Raw genomic sequence first — 21,394 nt, 5'->3', positions numbered from 1 at the left:
AAGGCAGGAAAAAAGTGCCCCACTTATTTATGGGTTGCCCTGCCACTTCTTCTCCTTTTCAGGGTCCTAAACTTTGTGCGAGCAACAGCACAGTATATGAAAGCAGCTATATTATCGAACAGGATGTCCTTTACTGTGATTAAGGGGGGAATCAGTGATGCAGAGGATGCAACATAAGTACCCATAATCACAGAGAGAAACATCCCAGCTCTATTACATCTGATTATCAATTGAGTGCAAAGTTTCTCTCAAAGCAGTGGTCATGCAGAAATAAAAACTTCTTCCATCTGTGTCACAACAGTTTCTATAGAAAGCATTTCATGTGAGAGGAAAACATCTAAGAACATTCAAGTTACAGGGATGAAACTACAGCAGTTGTTTCTTTGGGTAATTAAGCAATGATTGGGCCATGCTTCAAAGTAATGTTTGGAAGTCTTGTTAATTTCACACCTAAAAATATCTCTGAGCTGCTAAAAAAAACACCACAAATCAAGCAACACAAAATCATAGTTCTCTTATTTGAAACTGCTAAATCTTCTCTGGAGCAATAATAATGCTAAAATACTAAAAACATCTGTATGAGAGGTGATCAGAAATAATACACTTTACTATCCACTTCATGACAACAAACACAGTAAAAGTGCAATGTTTCTGAAATGTGACATTTCAGTGACACTGTCATGTTGTATAACCTATAACCTCAATGTTTGTCTCTTGTTATCGACAGGACCTATATTCACACAGATGTTTTTATTGGGTGGATTTTAGTATTTTAAATATCCTCTTATTCCCCTCTATTCTTATTTTATTACATGACTTTGACTATTCTTTTTTTCCATACATTTTATACAGATTTGGGTAATTCATTAATATTTCTATTCATTCAGTTTTATTCATACATTTTTATTTATTTATTTGTTTGTTGAAGTTACTTTTATTGTCTGATTTCTAGTTTACATTGTCTATTTTTTACCATAAATTTTATAAAGACTTTGTTGCTATATCTTTTTATTATTTGTATTTATTACTTTTGTTTATTTTCATGTATTTGTTTATTTTATGAAGTTACTTTTATTGTCTGATTTCTATTATATTATGTTAACTACTCATTTTTTTACCCTACACTTTAATCAATTTTGTAACTATTCGTTATTATTCATATTTATTACTTTTATTTATTTATTATTATGTATTTGTTTGTTTATTTTATGGAGTTACTTTTATTGTCTGATTTTTATATTACATTGATCATTAATTTTTTTACCATACCTTTTATAAAGATTTTGTTTCTAGATGTATTATTATTTGTATTTATTACTTTTATTTATTTTTATGCTGTTTCTTTTAATGTAAGTTTTATTTTTTTTAAATTACATTTACTATTAATACTTTACCATATAATTTATACATATTTTTTTTACTAGATGCATTTCTCAGTGTGACTACTAAAGGGTTAATATTGTAGCGTATACTCCATTTTTTCCTATTGTGGTGTTGATTTCAATCACACCACCCTGCTCTGCTCTACTACCCTCTGCACTGCAGTTTACATTACAGCTGCTGCTGAGTGACTGGAAAGCGGAGCTTGTGCACAGCATGTACAACTGCATTCTCCAAAAGCACAAGTCGCTTTTCACTTTAATCTCTGTGGCAGAAGAGGATGAGGTAACCATAGAAACGGGCTACTTACGATGGGGCCGGGGGGACCCTGAGGCCCTTCTCCTCCCTTTAAGCCAGCTGGACCCTGAAAGCAGAGGACAGAAGAGGGTTAGATCTCACTCATTGCGGGCTGCCGCTCAATGCCATTCAAAGAGCAGTAATCACAGCTGTCAAATGGGCCTTTAAATGTTACTGTGTGCGTGTATGTGTGCACGCGTGTGTAGATATGTGTACACCTGTGTATGTGCAATGTGTGTTTATAGGGATCCAGAAAGGCACACAGTAAGTAGCAATTTATGATCTAGTCAAAGTCAAAGTCAAAGTCAGCTTTATTGTCAATTCTGCAGTATGTACAAGACAAACAGAGGATTGAAATTGCGTTACTCTCAACTCTCTGTGACAGAGAGTAGACATAAATATATATATATTTAAAAAGAGATAAATAAATAAAATAAAATAATAAATAATAAAGAAAATAAAATAAGGAAGGAAATAAAATGAATTACAGTTAAAGTAAATTGGAATTATAATGTCTTTTTGGTGTATTCGTGATTATGTTATCATTACTAATAGGTATCATAGTATATGGGCTACATTTATAAAGCACCTTTCTACCTTACAGGACAAAGCACTTTATAATTTTTCCTCTAATTCACCTATTCGCACACACACATTCTTTTTTTTTGTCTTTAATATTACATACGCATTCATACATAGATGATGGCAGAGCTGCCGTGCATGGTGCCGGACCATCAGGAGCAACTTTAGGTTCATGTTCTGCTCAATGACACTTTGACACACGGACAGGAGATGCTGATGATCAAACCGCCAACTATTTTATTAAAGGACGACCCACTCTACCTCCTTATATGCCCCCCGATGAAAGTTTAAAGAAGTTCTGACTCTTAAATAAAGTTTTCCAAACTCCCCTCACAGTATTCCTTTGAGATTTACATACATGGAGGCAAAGGGCAAATATGTGATGTGCTTTCTTTAAATTTGCGCTCACAATCCCCATGTTATTAGCTCCTAATTTACTCAGCCAGCAGGTCATTAATGGGTCAGTTTAACGTATTTTCTCACGCATCTCTGTTGGTACAATGAGGATAAGATAACTTCAGTTTTATTTTCCCAGGTTTTGTAATATAAGTCCAGGAGATTTCTGCTGTCACCCCAATAAAAGGGAAGTGAATTGGATTAAATTTATGGTGCTCATAGTGGTAAAAAATTGCACGTAAATTATTAAACGTTACAGATTTCTTTAGAAATATTTTCTGCAAAAAACAAAGTCTGTGTGAGAACTGTTAATAGTGACATCTGTGGATTATCCAGAGTAAAACTTTCACTGTTTCTACACAGAGATGTTGCTTTTGAAAAGCCACAAACAAAATTCCATTTACATCCATTGTATTCAGGCAGTGTTTGATATCTCAGGGACAGACATTTAGAAACAGGAGCACATAAAACCAAAATGATATTATTATATTATTATATATGGTGGGACACCACAAGCTGAGTGAGGAAATACATTTGGATGAACCAGTCCTTAAAAGGTGAAAATCATCTAAAGGAGGAATTCGAATTCGAATATGTTAAAATCAAGGCCTTGGAGGGTTCAATCACTATTCACCATCACTATTTGGGACGTCTCCAACTCCATTTTAACTCTATAAATGGTGCATTATATGACTGTAAATGGGACACCAGGTGCAGAGGGGTTGTATTTAGTCCCTTAATTAATCATAGGTGTGTTCTGGACATGACATGAATTTAACCGATCAGAATGTCATCTCCCAATTTCTGTAAAAGCCGCTGTACACATGGTGAAGTTGTCAAATAAGCTGCTAGTTGTGTGTAAATACACACAGCATCCCTCGTATTTGGGAGTTGGACTGGACTACTCTGCTCTCTGCTACATTCACATTTTTTAGAATGTCGTAAATATTTTCTTTATAAATATTTTCTTCATTAATGATGTGTTTCATCTCACCCACCTGGAACCTATCTGTGCATCCCTGTGTGTGTAAAAAGCACAGTGCACACACGTTATGATTCCACCTACGTAGTGGCATCTTCCTATATGAATAATGCCACCTTTGCATAGCAGGAAAATATTGCGCCATTAATTTTAGACCAAGTTTGGGTTGGCCAATGATGCAATTGCTTTCTGCTACCTAAAAATCATTATACTTCAACAATGCGCCTGACCACACCTTATATTTAAACCGTTCATGGGCAAAAAAAATTGGTACAAAAGTATATGTACTACTTACATAATGTGCACACTAGCCTTAAAAAATAACAACTGTGTTGCTCTGAAACTAGCAATGACTGTACTTTGCTGTGCACCGCTTTGCACAGAACGTAAGATAGGACCCATAAAGTCTGGAGCTGCTCTGTAGACGATGAATAGGAACTCAGAAACTTTACACCAAAAGCTCAAACACATTTTTCACATGCAGCCCTAATCCTCTTCTGTATTAATGAAATACCAATATTTCATAACATTTACTTAGGCTGCAGTTCAACTCCACCACAGATAAATTGGCTATTACTTAATAAATTATGATATAGCCTAATCTGTAGGTGTATTTATATTATCAATGCAAGAGGATTCATTAACTGAGCTTCAAAAGGAAATGAAAACGAGAAGAGATGACAAGGTTATGAAGCCTGCCGTGCGCCACGAGTTCAAGTCTAGTCCATCTATCCCTGGACCCCTGTCATCTCCTCGAGATCCGGCCCTTGAATGGCAATGCCTGTGCTGCTGAATAATAGCACCAGGAGGCTGAGATTGCATATGGAAAACAGTTCACCAGAGGCAGTTAAGACTTTCATTATAATAACTAATTTACAGGCTCCGACAGAGCCAGGGGGTGCAGACGCTGCCAAGCAGGCTCTCCACCTCCCCGGGTTCCACATTTCACCATGGTGCATTAGAAGGCTGGAAGGATCTTTCTTTGCCAGACACACAAAAAGTTATTTATTGGCCCGTATATTGCTACTGTGCCTTTCCTCAAGAGTGAGAGATGGGAGTGTGTGTGTGTGTGTGTGTGTGTGTGTGTGTGTGTGTGTGTGTGTGTGTGTGTGCATCAATCTTTTTTTCTCTTTTGGATAAACTGTATGTGTGCCTGCCCAGTGTGTGCGTGGCAAACAAAATGAGATTAACTTTTTACGTTCTTACTCATACAACAGGTGCACTCGTTTACGTATGTTGTGCGTGACTGGATGAGATCACTTTAAGAGACAGTGGGAGGCTCTATTTGCTTGTGCAGTGTGTGTGTGTGTGTGTGTGTGTGCTGCCCTTATGAAGAAAAAGCCATCCTTCTGCACACACGGGACAAACATAACGGTGGTAATAAGTCTGGGCCGTGCTGTCGTGTGCGCTCTTAATGGTCGGCCTTGAGATGAGCTTCAGCCCGAGTCCCTCAAGTCGATCCTCAGTCAGCCTCTCACAGGCATCCGCTCTCACCTTGAACTTTTTCCCACCCACACCCACTTCTTTTGAGAATTAATTTGGGGTTACTCAGCATGCTATAGGGTTCATGTGATGTACTCACAAAATCGTGGGTTTGAATCAGAATCAGACCACTATGACTCATTCTTTGATCAAAAATAAAGCTTTTTTAAAGAGAAGAATCCACAACTACTGCAGCTCTAAGTGGATATTAAAGGGGCAATTTGACGATTTTCAACCAGCTTTGTATCAAATCATAATTTACGTCATTTGGCAGTGTTTCACTGCATTTGTCGGTGTTTCGCTGGCTCTTGGGCTGTTGCTCAAACTGCAGGCTGTACTTCTGCAGTTTTGTATTGCCCGCCAACCCTGCTGCCGCCACCACAGAAACAGAGTGTACAGCTGATCAAGAGAAACACCAACCCCTCTTTCTCTCTCTCAAACTTGCACCAAAATCTGATCAAACGTAAAACTAGTCAGCGCTGATTGAATATGACTCAAGATAAAGTTACTATTTCTTTGCTAAATTGTTCTCAGGAACATGTTTTAATGCCCTGTTTCTCTCTAAAGGTGAGTTTGTGAAGGGAAGTGGGCGCCACACTTCTTGCACACTAAAAATGGAGGCCGAAAAAGGGGCGATCAAACAGTAAAACTAAGCAGAGCCAATCAAATTTAGTTAGATTCTGTTTCTGCATTGCGTAGTTCTTGCCTCAAATGGTATCAGAAACATGTTTTAGCTTAGACAGCAGATATACTTGCTATTTAACCTTGCATTCATTCTTGCATTATAGACATACCGCATCTCGTGTCCTTGTGTTAATTTTTGAGGACGAGCACAACTGACGTGCCAAACCGAGCCATTATGTGTATGCGTAGTTAACAGCAAGCATATCTCCGTCCTTACATTTTAACTGTAATACGACATCCAGCCGGCCGCCATTGCTTCACACAAATCATTGCACATTATGTAAGGCGCTTCTGGTAGTTATAGTTTTTCCACCTCTAGTTATGTAGCTGCAATTTCAAAAGTATTTGCATATTTCTACTGCAGAGACGGCCTAGTTTTATGTGAGGGCCTTATTTGTATCAGTGAAATACTTCTTTAATGCCCCTAAAATGCACAGCCAGCAGTTGATAACGGACATTTCACTGGTTAAAACGCTCTGCCAAATCCACATTTACAACAGTGTACAACCTACTTCAACCTTGCTGAGATTAATCATGATAAAAATTATCAATACTGTGTCTGGCTCAGTCCTCTGTGTCACTTCTATGTGAGCCAGTTCTGTACCTTTCAGTCAGGTCCACTGCCAAGCCTGACATTTGGTTTAACAGCAGGTAGTTAGCCTGGTAATTGGGGTTTGGAGCTGGATTCAACCAGGCGTGTGCTCAGAGTGTGGGATACCACACTTGTGTAAGTCTGTATGAGTGTGTTGATGTGTGTGTGGGTTTCTGTTTGTTACCATGGCCCCTGGAAGACCTCTTGCCCCCTGGAAGCCCCTCAGGCCAGCAGGTCCTGGCTTGCCACTTGGACCCTGACCACCTGGATCACCCTACAAAGAGAGAAAAATAGCATCCACTTAACTGACATCTTATAAGCCGTCAGGTGATCATTAAGCAGAATTGCTTTAGGTGAAAACAATGAGCAGGATCTCCGAGAGTGGCCGAGGAAAGTCAGAGAAAACCACTGAAGTGATTGAACATTATGATGTAAGCTGAAATTATGCCTTATTATGTGGGAACAACAGCAAGTGATTAGGGAGCGAAGGCAGAAGAGAAAAGATGTGCGAATTTTTAACAAACAACCATCAAAGGAATCTTGTAGTCCTTTGTTCCCATTCATTTTTTACAATGAGAGTGCACTTTTGTTACAGCGGAAATGCACGGCACAAAATCTTACAAAGCTAAAATAACCATTCTGATGTGAGTCGTTAAAAGAACAATGACTTCACTTTATTGCAGTTTAATATTCTACTATTTGATTTGTGCAAATATGGTCCCAGCTCATAACAATTTGTATTTCTCTTTGTTACACCTTGTTTTCCCCATAATTAATGTAAAAGTAAATCTGTTACATTAAAATGCAACACGTAGTTCAAGTGTAGGAATAAAGAGGGAAGAAAACTCATTACAAATAACCCCGGAGGACAAAATAAAGAAGCCAGGAACTAATCTTCGTGGTGGTCCTCCAACAGGCAAAAAACATAATGAGCAAAAACAATCGGCACAATACATGTAAATAATTATAATGGGTGCACTTTGCTTTTGTAGCACACAAAACACCGATTTACCTTTCCACCCTCTTTTCCAGCAGCCCCTGGTAGACCTTGCTCACCAGGTGGACCAGGGGAGCCTGGGTGTCCTCGCTCTCCGCTGGGTCCTGTCTCTCCAGTTGGGCCCTGTAATAGACAAAGGAGATATGTTGAGGTCAAAGAACTTTAAAATGTATTCAAAGTGTGTCCTAAAGGAGATATGGTATTGGCACTTAATATGTTTAGGATATCTCATTTTTATGAGCAAACAAATCATACTTTTTTTGCCTACTTTTGCATCTTTTTACACAATAAAAGGAAGTCTTAATGAGATGGAATAATTTATTTTCAGCCCACGCTTCATTACTTTTGAAAGACAAGAGATCTCACTGAATGCATCCAAAATTCCTTTTAAACCATTTGATGCATTCTGATTACATCCTCTGCATGAGGATATTGTTTTTATTTCAGGATTCAGCTGTTGTTTCAGCTACATACTTTCAGTGTCTCATAATTCTCCAGCAACAAAGAATAAGTGAGGAGGAGGAACCTCACTGTAGTGGTGAACTGTACTGTATTATATGTACCTGTGGTCCAACCACCCCACCAGGTCCTGGAGGTCCCGTCTTTCCTTGGAAGCCCTGAAGGGGAAAACAGAGATAATGTTAACTGCACATATACAAGGTTATATAGTATGTACTGTCTAAATTCTGCTCAAAAGCATGTAAAGAGTCTGAGCCATACAGAAAATCAATTTGAGCTATGTGTAAGTGTAATTTTACAGTATGTCTTCATACTGACGACGAGAATTTGTGTACACCGTTTGCTGGTCACCAATAAAGTGATCATATTTTCCAGTTATTGTTAAACATAGTAACATTTTTAACTATGCAGAGCAAACTGCATTCTTCTGATTCTTCTTCTTCTTCAAAAAATCTGATATCTTAAAAGCTTTTTCCATCATCTCAGGTATTATCCTTCCTGTGGTGAAAAAGATTCTCAGTTCCTTTACCGAAATACAAATGGCAAAACTGCACTGGAGAAATAATCCATTACAAGTCCTTTAAAAAGTTTTCCATGACATTTCAAGGAGCCAAAACAGAATTACCTGACCATTCACAACAACATATAAAATGAACAGAACTTTTGGGCATACTCTACTTGAAATGTTTATTATTATATGAATTAAGCTTCAACTTTTCCAGTAATCTCTTATAGTTATTCATTTTTACGTCAAATACTCCACGCACTCGGCCCAGTCAATACACTGTCATTTAACTTGAACAAGCACTAATATCAGTCAAGCACTGGCTTTAACAATGAATTCCATTACTTTTTTCAAACTGTTCAATGATTTTTACTAATTCCATAACTTTCCCAGGGCTGGAAAACTACATTGTAAATTTCCATGATTTTTCCAGGTTTTCCATGACTGTGGGAACCTTGTATATTATTAGATCATATGATGAATTAATGTGTAGGCAGTATTTTAGTGTAGCAGCTGAAAGTGGGGCTAATTTTAACAAGTAGAATCTATAGCAATGCATTTTTTTGTATTATATATTATGTATGTATTTTATTTAAATCTGAAATAACTAGCAAATATAGCTCTAAAATAATTGTAGTGGAGTTAAAAAGTACATAGTGCAACAGAAAATTTAGTGCAACAGAAGTATAAATACCTAAGTTGAGTATCTCAATCGTGTCCTTCAGTAAATTTGCATCACAGTTTTCTACAAATGAATGCATTGCCTTACAAGGCATGTTATTTTTCTTGCATTGAGAAAATGGCACTCAAGTAAATAAACTTTTTTTTTAACAAGTAAGATGATTTTACCTACATAGTTTTCCCAAACTTTTGGCTAATATTTCATTTTAAGGATGAATAACAGACAAAATATAGTGCTCGGGTGGAAGCCTGCATTAAGCAAGTCCTTATAAAAGCAGACTTAACATGTAGTGCATTACAGGATAGTGTACTGGATATTATCAAAGCCCTAAAGATTACTGGTGTAATGATCAGTGATTAAAAAAAAACAATAATCTTGGCTGAAATAAGCAACGATGCACTAAATCAGCTCAGCAGTATTACAGAGACTTTATTCCATTTTCTCTCACCGGTGCTTTAATTTTATCTAAGAACACAGTTTGTATGCTCTCTTTCAGTTATTTTCTTCCTTGCTTTATTTATTTATTTTTTTGTGCAACCTATCTGAAAGAGTGAAAGACTGTGTGGGGAGTGAGTGGGCGCTGATGCATGATGTTCAAGGTCAAAATGGCACGACACAATGCATTCATGGACTAAACTTCCCACTCACCGTCTCTCCTCTCTGTCCAGGGTGACCAGGCAGTCCATCTTTTCCTGGAGGGCCCTAGGGGTGAACAGGCAGACAATTCACAAAAATAAAGACAAAAGTGGGTATTAGCATTTGAAAGGCTAATGTGAACTTGATGTTGCTAACTCAGAGACAGCAGCTACTTACATTGGGTCCTTTAGGTCCGGGGAAACCGACAGGTCCCTGTGGTCCTTGAGGTCCCTGAGATGACGGAAAATAAAGCACAGTGTAACTGTGTTTTTAAAAATGCTATATAAATAAGACTTCATTTATTTAGATACAGCTTGGTGTAGAGAGACATGGGTCTCTTCAGGTAACATAAACATTTATAATTGGAAGTTTGTAATCAGCAGCCACTGTAGAGCTCAAACACCTTTGGATTTAAATCAGATTTTACAAATACCTGGAATTCACTTTGAGTTAAGATTCGAGTGCAGTGCACATTTTTCAGTGTACTTTTTCTGCCACTAACTCGGTGCAAAAAACTTCAAAATTTAAAGAGGCACTGATCAAAAAAACATCTGATACTAACCCTCTCTCCTGGTGGACCCCCTGGTCCATCATTGCCTGAGGTGCCCTGTGGAGAAAGAAAAGGAGAAGAGAAATGTGTCTAAGTGTGAAGTGTGAATAAAATTCATGCAAAGCTCTGACACTGAGGTTATACAGCGAGCCTGTTTGCACATTCATACTCCTGCATGAGCTGTTCAACATGACTGATAACTAATATGTTGTGCACTAGCAGGTTGTAAACAGAACATTAAGTCAAACACATTCAGACTTTTTACAGTGTTCCTACACATTTTAATGGGCAAAATTTCAAAACTTCTGCAGGACTTTTTAAGAACCCATAATATTTTTTTCCTTGTCCCACTTGCCCAGCATTTTTCAAACATATCAGGTTTAAACTCTATTCATACAGAATTTCAGCGAGCTGGCATGCATGAGGGGAGAGATGGAACATGGGTAAAAAAGGGAAAATATATGCGAATTTAGACAAAACGTCATACTGACACATTTAAGCTATGATACGGCTGATAACCAATACTGATACTGATATATCAACTTTTTTTCAAACAAATGGAGACATAAAACACAATGCTTTTCAGTGTATGTAAAATGCATTCATTGTGCAAAATAAAAAATTTACTTAAACTTTTCACTTTGTCAATAAAAAAATATAAAAAATAAATATAAAATATATAAAAAATATTGGTTTGTGATATATGCAGTAATCAGCATGTTGGCCAATTCTGACATTATTGTGCATCCATACAAAACTGCATGACTTTTCAAAAGCTTCCAATGACTTTTACTAATTTAGTGGCTTTTCCAGACATGCAAAACATAATTGTGAAATTGCATGACTTTTTGAGGTTTTCCATGATCGTGGGCACCCTGTAATTAGCTTATTCATGATCAGTTAAATTTGATGTACTTTCTCTCTCTCTCGCTAAATATATATACATATAGATATAGATACATATATACATACACATATAGGTATATCTAAAAAAACATATATACACACGGATTACCAACAGCCCATTATTACAAATTAATTAAATGGCCAGGCCTCTTACCTTTGCACCTGGCTTTCCTGTTGGTCCTCTAGCACCACGTCCACCACGTGGACCCTACATACATAGAATATAAAATACAGTAATTGTAAAATAGAATAAATTGCATTTTCAGTATTTTTTTCCAATATCAGAAGACAAAAATGACAAAACAAAACAATTGTATAAAGGGCAGGTCACTGGTGCCTGACTACCCATCTTTTCAATTCCCCACCCAGCACATATCCCCTTCAAAAGACAAAAGACATCAAGCCCATACACAGCTACACTCAGAGAAGAGATTTTCATTTGAACAGAATAAATCATTTATGTGGAGGGCCCGAGCTGACTTGGCAGACGGATGAATTTCTTACCGTTGGGCCACGTTGCCCTCTGGGGCCTGCTTTGCCAGCGATACCCTGAGAAAGAAAAACAAAAGCTTTGATTTAAGACAAAATCAGTCCTTGTACCATCAGCGATTTTAAGTACTTTTTCATCTTCCTTCTAGAGGTTAAAGCTAAAACAACTTCAAATACACTCAAAACGTCAGACAAATGCTGAGGGAGGGCTTGGCAGAGGGATGAAATAGAACCATTTGAGCATCTTTGGACAAAAATAAATAATCAAATTGCTGCGGTAAGTGGTTACCCAAAGGCACTTGACAGCTTGAACTACCTGTCAGTTGTAGCACGCCGGGGCCATGGGTGTCTGCCTTTCAATGTCTGTCTGAGAGCAGAGACAAGTTCCTTTCTCCAATAATAACCCTCCCTGCCATTCTGCAAACATGAATATCATCCCTCCATCTGTGACGTTCTTGTACCTGGACCACTCTTCTTTTAAACAGCTGAATACAGTCATGGGTCCTCCCTCGAGTTTCTGATTTTCCTGATTAAACGAAAAGTATTTGGACACCCCTGTTCTCTCACTTTCTTAATCCCAGGAAAGGGACATTTTGCTGCTACATGTGATGATATTTCAAGCAACTGTATGCTTCCAGCTTTTGTGGATGGCCCTTTCCTGTTTCACCATGACAAAGTGAAGTACATAAAGAGATAGTTTTTTAGAGTCTGGTGTCGAAGAATTTTCCTACACAGAGCCACGGCTTCAAACCCATCCAGCACCTCGGGGATGAACTGGAACGACAGGCCTTATCGCCTCATATCAATCGGCGACCTCACTTATACTCTTGTGGCTGAATGGGAGCAAATGCCTGCAGCCAGGCTCTAAAATGTTGCAGAAAGCCTTCCCATAGATTGCAGGCAGCATAATAATGCCAATGGATTCAGAATAAAATGTTTAACGATCACAGTTTGTACAGTGTTGGTTATTACAAATGTGAATTGCACATTCTACACCGAGTGGCTTTAGCTGCTGAAGTATACAGGCAGTTCTGATATACTTTGGTTTTGAATTTTACAGTTAATGTTACTTATTATCAGATGTGCACAGACTAATGTAACGTGTGTCTGTATATAAATGTGTTAGGTGATTCATTGCTTTTCTTATTAGTTTGGTTTCCATTAACCACTAAATTGAAGTTGAAAATATATAAAATATGCCCAATGGAAGCATGTCAATCATCACAAAAAAGTTTTTACGCTCCCATGAGGTGGTATTTCAGGCGATTTGTAAAAAAGTAATATTTTGCAAAACTGCAATGGAAACATTTTTTTGGCTTTTATAGGTCACATGATTCTATGGTTATGTGCTTGTTGGTAGAAACTGGTGGGGCATTATGCAGCAGGCGCTACAAGAGGTGTTATTGCATCATATAACTCTTCAAAAGTTGAGCGGATCATCTGGAAGATGTGAATCAACAAATCCTCTGTGGAATCGTCTTTGCCTTTCCATTTTCGCTCACATAACACGCCTACGTTGACTTCGATTGGAAATAATGACAGCTAGTAAGCTGGCTGCAATAGAAACAAACCTGCTAATGTTTTGTACATCCATCACCATGCTTCTTTGATTGTCACCGCGAGAAGTGAAGTCCCATAAAATCACTCAATGGAAACGCAGTCATCTCGCAATTGTTTATCGACATTTTGAAAATATTAAATTTTGTGCAAATCTGTAAAGGAATCCCAGCTATTGAGACATGAGCCAGATACGTTTTAGTTTTGCTTTGTTTTAATTTTGTACATCTTAAACTGCTGAGCTTGGTGGTCTTGTGGTCTAACACACACTGATCATCCCGTGTTTCAGTATTCTACACACCCTACTCTGGTTCCATCTGCCCACAGTGACCAAGTGTACATGTCTTTAATAGGAGGAGAGTGATGAATTTTGCAGCTCACCCTTGCTCCCTTCTCGCCATTGGCCCCGGGGAATCCTGGGAAGCCGTTGGAGCCCTGCGGAAAAAGAGAAATGAAGTAACAGAGGAGAAATACATTAGATAGTTTTCAGGTGTAAAATAAGAGATGTCTACCATCGTCTCTGCTGCACTTTACTGACCAAGTCTAATTAATAGAAAAACTGTAAAGTTTTAACATAAGTACTCCTATACAAGCCAGCAGAGTCTTATCGTAGAGCTACGATGTTATAGTTTGTGAGTTTCCATAGACAAATGAGGACTTCTTTTAAGGCTTAAAAGGAGCCCAAAGGAAAAGTCTCCTCGCCACTTAGAGACATTCTGACACACAGACTGACAGAGGGGCTGTTAGGTTGTTAGTTAGGAAGCAAAACAGGAAGATAAAAAAAAAGCGTGGGAGCAAATAAAGACAAAGGAAGGAGAAACCGCAGATCCCCTTGATACCCATCAGCAATTTAGTTATTGGACTTTTGCAGGCTGTGCCCTCTGATAGCAACGGTGGTGCCAGTCAAACAAATGCTAGGAAGGCAATCACTGTAGGATGAATGAAAGGAGTGCCGGGCAGCTTACCAATACAGCCTCACTTTCTGCAGCATTAGGTAGCATAAATATGTATTTAACCAATTTAAGCAAATATTTCTTTGTCTCAGCTGCAGTACAAGGTCATGAGCATGTGCGAGTGTTCTGGAGTTTAAAACATACTTTGATGCAATGCACATCCATTGTGCTCATTACTGTTCACATGCATATGTATATGAGGCATAATACTGTTCAGTATAAGCAAGGGCACCACAACAAGGCAGCGTGGGCAGAATTGCAAGAGGTAAACAACCCAACATTGTGGAGACAGCAAGAAGGGAGATCTGTGCTGCTTAATTTGTTTTTCACAGAGGTGCAGTTATGGTAAACTGAAAGGAGAGCTGGTAGTGGACAAGCCTGACTTGCGCCACAGAGATAAGACAGCCCACTGAAGCTATTGCAAATGGCACCCAGAATTAACGGTGTGGGAAAGCTGTTAACAGAGACTGATGGAGTGAGGCAGCCAAAAACACAGCCAGTGGAGGGACTCATGCACAGGCTGATCGAGGGGGATAAAGGCTGCGGACGGGCCAGGACTTTGACCCTGAACCTACTCCTGAGGACGATGTGACATTTTATAACAGAGTTGATACTGTGCAGTGGGAATGCGTTTTTTTCTTTGTTTGAGTCTCAAACAACAAACAGCACTTAATCTCCTCAATTCTATGAATCGATTTTTAAAAAAAAGATCCAAAAAGTGATATTAAAGGAGCAATGTGTAAGATTTAGGGGAATTTAGTGACATGTGGCAGTGAGCATAGCAGAACGCAACCAGGTCAAACTTCTGGTTAAAATTCCTTCAGTTTTCTTTGTTCACAGGGTTCTTACCAAGAGCTGAATTATCTGCAGAGGTCACCTCTCCAAAACAAAATGACCAGGTGATTAAAACCGTTAAAAAACAGACTAAAGCAGTTTCACTTTAAAAATCTGTGTTTCTCTGTTTTTTTTGGCATTTCAGAGTCAGGCGGTTAGCCTAGCAGCTGCTAATGTCTGCTCACCCTTTTTTGTCTGATACTTTACGATTAGAGCCGATTTTATCGGTTGATATTGGCTCATCACAGATATATCATTAATGGCTTTTATGTTGTCTGATGAGTATGAAAAGATCTACTTAGATCCAGACATTTGGGAGATTTTTACTGAAAGCGAAATTATCCACAGCGGTCCCTTTCTCTCCAAAACAGAAGAAGCAGGTGAAATGAACCAGTAAAAACAGTAAATAAGCAATTTCGTGTTAAAAAAACAGTGTCTCCTTGTGTCCAGTGGCTGATGTGAAACGTGTATGGTCCGCAATTGGTTTTTCAGGTTCTGGACTACTGTAGCTACAAGGAAGTGCAACATGGTGGACGTAAGTAGACATAAACATCTCAATCTAAAGTAACAAAACACAACCATCCTTATTTCCAGGTTATTATAAACTTAATGAAACATACTTTTTAATATTATATTCAATTTCTGCCAATATATTCCCCACACACCAAAGTTCTTGACAAATATGAAGTCACTTTTGTTTATAAAAGCATTCTCATTATAAGTTACTAAAGACAGCTGCAAACTTTGTTTTAGTTAAGAGTGGGTGTTGCAATTTTAAAATTCTGGATATCTGTCTCTGTTTTTCTTTTTTAGAAAAAGAAGAAGGAAACTCTTCAGATGCAGGCTATAGAGAGGAAACTATGGCACTGTTTACGCCACGCCAAAGCCAGGATGCCTTTAATGTCTCCACAGAAACTTTCTTTTTTGAAGCATAAAGAGTCTAAAAGAAGCTCTGATCCTGAGCTCCACTGGGAACCTTTGTGGGCAGCCTTTGTTTTAAAATCATTTATGAATACAAACACAGGAATATCCTTTGTGTTTTTGCCTTTATCCTGTAATTAAAAGAAGCGATACAAATGCTTGCAAATGACTGAAAAGAATACTGTTCATTAAGTTGTATCTTATATTCTCTGCTTCTCTCCCACTTTGTGTAATTTGTCCAGGTCATTATAATTAATTTGTGCGCTCCGCTCAGCTCAGATCCTGCTGACCTTAACAGACAGAGCGGGAGACTTGCCTATCTTGATGTTGTGAGAGTAGGTGTATCCGACCCGTCATATCAGTGCCAAGCTGTCAGTGCTGACAGCAGCAGAGACGAACCAGCTGCAGCAGCACATCTTGATAGTGAAGCTGTGCCACAGTGGTCAGCGCTACAGATGCGAGGAATGCCAGACTGTTAGATAATGCCTGGAAGAGTTTTAGGAGGAACGACAGCTGATGACTGCAGCAGGTGACTGTGCCTCTTAAGATTTGTGTAAGAGTTACAGTGAGAGTACAGCATGTGTCTCCTTGTGTTTGTGTGAGCAAGGGTTAGTCAGCAAGTCATGAGATAAGTTTAGACACGAGTGGATGTTGATATGACGGACACAGTTAGTAGGTTATGTAGACACAGTAAACATTGACATATTTGTACAGGGGCAGCCTAAAACATCTGGGGGCCTGTTTTAAGAGCTAATGTGGGGCCCTTGTTGGATTTCCAAAGTGTGGTGCTTGTTCATCAAGAGTGTGGCACTGGCATATAGACTTTAAGGGGTGGCAGAAATATATACTTTATTTGTTGATTTTATTGCAGGCAATCACACATATCAATATTTGCTTGGAAAAGTCCCCAAATTAAAATATTTTAACTAAAAAACTTGACATTTTGGGGTACATGAGTAAAGCACTGCATAAATGAACTAAAAGGTGGAATTAAACATCAATAAATTGTATTTCCCCTTAAATCTTAGCCTAAAATTTGGTTGGCCAGAACAGATAGTCATGTTATGACTATTTGTAAATGTACAGTCATTTTTTATATTTTATTTTTAATATGAATCTAATGGGTTTAATTTGGCAGCCCTGATAAATAAATAAATAAATTAATAATAATAATAATAATAGCAATTTCTTTTCTTAAAAAGAAAAGTGCTGCAGCAGAACTAGCCACCACTATGGATTTGCAGATAATCTGTATTGTTGCTAGTGGAAGTTGGCAACCCTACACACACTTTAGCAGGAAAAAAAGTCATCAGCAGTCATGTGCAACCGAGAGAAGCTGCAAAGAAAGCTGCAGGGCCAAGAGAAAACAGAGCTGTTGCTTTGTGTCATCTCCTGTTGCATTCACTTGCACTCAGACATTAGAGTTTTGTTGTAAATTTCTGACCTGACACAACTTTTTAGATACATATTTTGGCATGTCAGTCAGGAGCCCTTGGGAGGCCAGGGCCAGTTATAATTGAAACAGGTGAAACATTGCTAAGTGTATGTCACCTCTATTGAATTGCACTTCACCAAAACACTGAACACCGATAGTCAGCCTTGATTTCTGACCTCCCAGTGGAGCTGGAGGCACGCACAGTAAGAGTCCCTCTGCATGGATCAGTAAAATACATTACTACTCTCATTACACACCTTGGAGCCTTGTCGACCAGGGTAACCAGGCAATCCGGGTACTCCAAGTTTTCCCTAAAAAGGAGCAAAGAGAAACAAAACAAAGATGATGAATTCTCATTGTGTCACCAGAGACTGCAGTAAAGTTCACAGAAGCATTTCAAAAAGCAATAAACCTATAACCATAAAGTTTTACTTTTGGTGTGGGAAATATTTTAATACCATGTTTATGAACATGACATCATCGCGTGCTGAAGCTTTCCGGGGTTTTCACCCAAATATTAATTCACTTTGGTCCATTTTGGTCATTATGATGTATGGTCGTAAAGAGGTACACGGAATCTGATGTAACCATCCTGTGTGCTTTTAAACTAAAGTCAAGCCTTTTAAATTTTATTCTATATTATGAATTCAGTACTTGTGACACTGGTGTTTTGTACTTTTACTGCACTGTTGCATCAGTTTTACACAAATCAGGATCTGGATGTCGGAAAAATCTAAAATGAATTATTTATATAGCTAAATTAGCATTACAGAGTAGCTTACCTGTGTGGCTAATGATGATAAAATTGTTAGTAAAATGACTTAGAACACGTGTGAGTTAGTTTAGAGCAACAAGTCTCCCACTTTTTAAATACTTTCTACATAACATGTGCTTATAGCACATGCCCACAAGTGATCTTGACACATTTCCCCCGGAGCGCTCTCTTCCGAGGTTTATTTATTTATTTATTTAATTAATTTAATCCTTCCTCTTATTGCAGACTTTCTTTTTTTTTCTGGAGCAATAACTGCAGAAACTTTTCTACAACGCTTTTTGGAATTTTCCACCATAGCTCTCACCATACTCCTTGTTGCTGCTGCTCTGTAGCTAAGGTCTATCCCTACTTCCCTTATAGAATACATCTTTATTGCAAACTGTCACCTTACACAGAATCAGGAGGAAACATTAAAAACACACACACTGGAAGCATTGAGAAAACAAAATCAAAAGCAATGGCAAACAGAGAAAGACAACAAAAACAAAACAAATCTAACTTAAAATGAACTGAAGTTTTTTCCCTTCTTGCTCTGGGTGGTTAAAGCAAATCTTGCGGCGGCCTGTGTGGGAAAGTCGCCACAGACACCCAACTCCAAAACTCTATCCTACTTAGAAATGCAGAGCGCTTCCTGTGGCAGAAATAGGCTCAATCAGAATTTTGTGAACTCGTGTGCTACAGACTTGAATGTAAGCAATGTTCATTTATATGTCCCACACGCTCTAAAGTGCAAATGGACTGATCTAAGACCATTTAGTGTATAAGAAAACAGTTCATTGATCAAAACTTCAAAGTATTCATAAACTATTATTTCTTTTCAGAGTCTTCACTTATATTTTAATCCTTTCATCTGAACTGTGAAGATGTTGTTGTAACCTTTAATACTAGCTTGTTAGAGTATAAATACTGCAGCACCATGAGGCAACATACACCAAGATCAAAGCTACATTTTGAAATGTTGGCAACGAAAGCCAATTAACTGGGACTGTTGTAGAGCTGAAGAGAGGTGGAGAAAATGTTACCTTCAATATGATCAGAACAGCTACAGCAAATCAACTCTCTTTAGACTTTTTTTAGGTTCATTTGATACAATTATTATTAGACTCCTTTTAATGTAAGGAAACAGCAAACCTGACCCTGATCTGGTTTTTTATCTCATAACAGCACCGCAATAGACTTCGTATTCCTAAACTTATTTATGTGAGTATTAACTTTGGCTGTGCTGGATGTCATTTTTTTACATTTGAAGCTTCTGTTGAGGTTTTTGAATGAATCTTCAGATTTTGTCATACTTTATGATCACCTTATCAACCTAAAAAAATGATAAGAATCCTTGATCAATCCTCAATTTGAATAAAGTTATTAATCTGATTGAAAGACTTCATTTTTTTTTATTAATTCAAATTTCTTTAACAATGTATTTTGTGAAAGACTAAATGCTAAATAAATGCATTCCAGCAGAATGTTCAGTTAGTCAAAAACATATTGCGAATTTGATTTGGAAAAGATTACATCTGTCTTTTTTTGAATAATGTTGACTTTTGGACTTAACAACACTGTGCAGTTATTGAAAATATTTGGATATCATGAGTCACAAACAATCCTAAGCAGCTCCACTACAATCTAATCCTACAAAAAAGTACAATACTAATAATATTTGTGTTGCCTAAACTTTATCTCTAACTGTGCAGAAACACGAGGTAATGGACTTGCAAGCTTTCAAATGTCGACTTTATGAAAGAAGCTTCAACCTATTAATTGCAGCCCTATAGTATTTCAGCATTTCACACATTAATTACAATAAAATTTCACAGTTTTATGATTCAGTCTTTGCAGCAATCGATTATTTACCTTCTCTCCAGGTGATCCCATGGGACCGGCCTCTCCGTTGGGTCCTGACTTGCCCTTGGGGCCCTCGGGGCCGTCCTCTCCTCTGGCTCCGACCACACCAGCCTCACCCTTGATGCAAAGAAAAACAAATGTAAGCAGTGTTATTATTTTTACCACCCTATCGCTCTGTGCAGCTGCAAACTTGAGTGTTATCTTTAGAGATGATGCTTCACCTTGTCGCCCTTGAGACCCATGTCACCTTTGAAGCCGGGGAATCCATCCTCTCCCTGAAGATGAGAGAGATAAAAAGCTGTTTAGAGATGAGTGTTTTATCCATTATCAAGAGATACAAATGATACAGTCCCCAAAAAAAGTTCTCAGTTCTTTTGAGGGCTAAAGACCATTTAAGTGACAAATCAAAGTGAAAGTTCGTTATGGCAGTACCACAACACTTTTAGCAGTCAACAGTATAAGGCCAACTTAGCATAGTTTAATAGTGACACCTAGTGGCCTTTTACATGAAGCATTCACAAAACCCTAAAGTCTTTCATTGCAGTTTTGCAGACACTCAGTCACACACGTGTTTTTTCTGAATGTCTGATGTTTATAATACGGAAGTGTTTGTCACATAACAGTGTTTGGTGGAGGGGCATATGGTTGCTTATTTTGTAGACTTTTTGATAACTGCTAGAGGGCGACCTTACAGATGTTTTTTTATCTGTTTTATGACAATCTGTTGATTGTTTAAAGCTTGTGGATGAAAGAAAAATGTTCATGAAAAGGGACAATGAAATCTTATCTTACAAACTTTACATACTCAGCATATTATACATATTTTGTATTTTACTTATTTTATAAAGTGGTGTGAAAACTGAAGTACAGTATAATGCAAATATTTTTACTTACTTTCATACTTCTTTTTGCTACTTAATTACTCTGTAATTCTAAATGCTTTATATCAGAGAGACTGTAACTTATCACAATTTCCCCTTAGTGACTGATAAAGTATGGTACTCAAAATCTGAATCTGAAGCAGTTTTAAGGGTTCATTCAGAAAGGGGTGAGTCAAATTTAAGGACTTTTAAGTACTTTTTCAGTATTTTTTCAAATGCTCATAAGACATCAGCAAAACATTGCAACCACAGCCTTTCTTTGCCTCCTATTATAAAATATTTATAAAATACATTTCATCAAATTCTTTATCATTCTGTTCTCCTCTCCATTATATTCAAGTACTTTTTCAAGGACCAAGTTAAAAAAAATCTCACTTTGTGAATTTTCCAGGACTTACACTTCTGAGTGTTGAATTCAAGTACTTCAAGCAACTCAAGCACCTTGTACAAACCCATTTTAGAGCATCTGCTATCTTTCTGTCTCTCTGTTCTTCTACTGACATCTGGTGGTTAAAAATCAGAATGCAGGTTTTTATCTTTTCCAATGCACTGCTGTCATTGTCTCATGACAGCTGTG

The 21,394-nt window shown here is 37.9% G+C and overlaps 1 protein-coding gene across 5 annotated transcripts in view; it reads right to left on the bottom strand.

The window, feature by feature from the left end:
* LOC121951566 (collagen alpha-1(XI) chain-like) overlaps nt 1-21,394 on the bottom strand; it is a 173,078-nt gene that overhangs the window by 78,960 nt on the left and 72,724 nt on the right. For all 5 annotated transcript variants that reach the window (XM_088085788.1, XM_088085787.1, XM_088085786.1 and 2 more), the window contains 13 exons: nt 20,158-20,211; nt 19,946-20,053; nt 17,577-17,630; nt 13,558-13,611; nt 11,635-11,679; nt 11,285-11,338; nt 10,237-10,281; nt 9,852-9,905; nt 9,687-9,740; nt 7,956-8,009; nt 7,408-7,515; nt 6,580-6,669; nt 1,691-1,744 (listed from right to left, as the gene is read on the bottom strand). In XM_088085788.1, coding sequence (XP_087941914.1) covers nt 1,691-1,744; nt 6,580-6,669; nt 7,408-7,515; nt 7,956-8,009; nt 9,687-9,740; nt 9,852-9,905; nt 10,237-10,281; nt 11,285-11,338; nt 11,635-11,679; nt 13,558-13,611; nt 17,577-17,630; nt 19,946-20,053; nt 20,158-20,211 — 828 coding nt within the window. The remainder of the gene's footprint in view (nt 1-1,690; nt 1,745-6,579; nt 6,670-7,407; nt 7,516-7,955; nt 8,010-9,686; nt 9,741-9,851; nt 9,906-10,236; nt 10,282-11,284; nt 11,339-11,634; nt 11,680-13,557; nt 13,612-17,576; nt 17,631-19,945; nt 20,054-20,157; nt 20,212-21,394) is intronic.

Source organism: Plectropomus leopardus, chromosome 12, assembly GCF_026936395.1.
Source record: "Plectropomus leopardus strain MGB_pleo_1.0 chromosome 12, ASM2693639v1, whole genome shotgun sequence".
Lineage (NCBI taxonomy): Eukaryota > Metazoa > Chordata > Actinopteri > Perciformes > Serranidae > Plectropomus > Plectropomus leopardus.
Note: the sequence above shows the minus strand (reverse complement) of the source record. Positions and strands in the feature narration are given on the sequence as shown.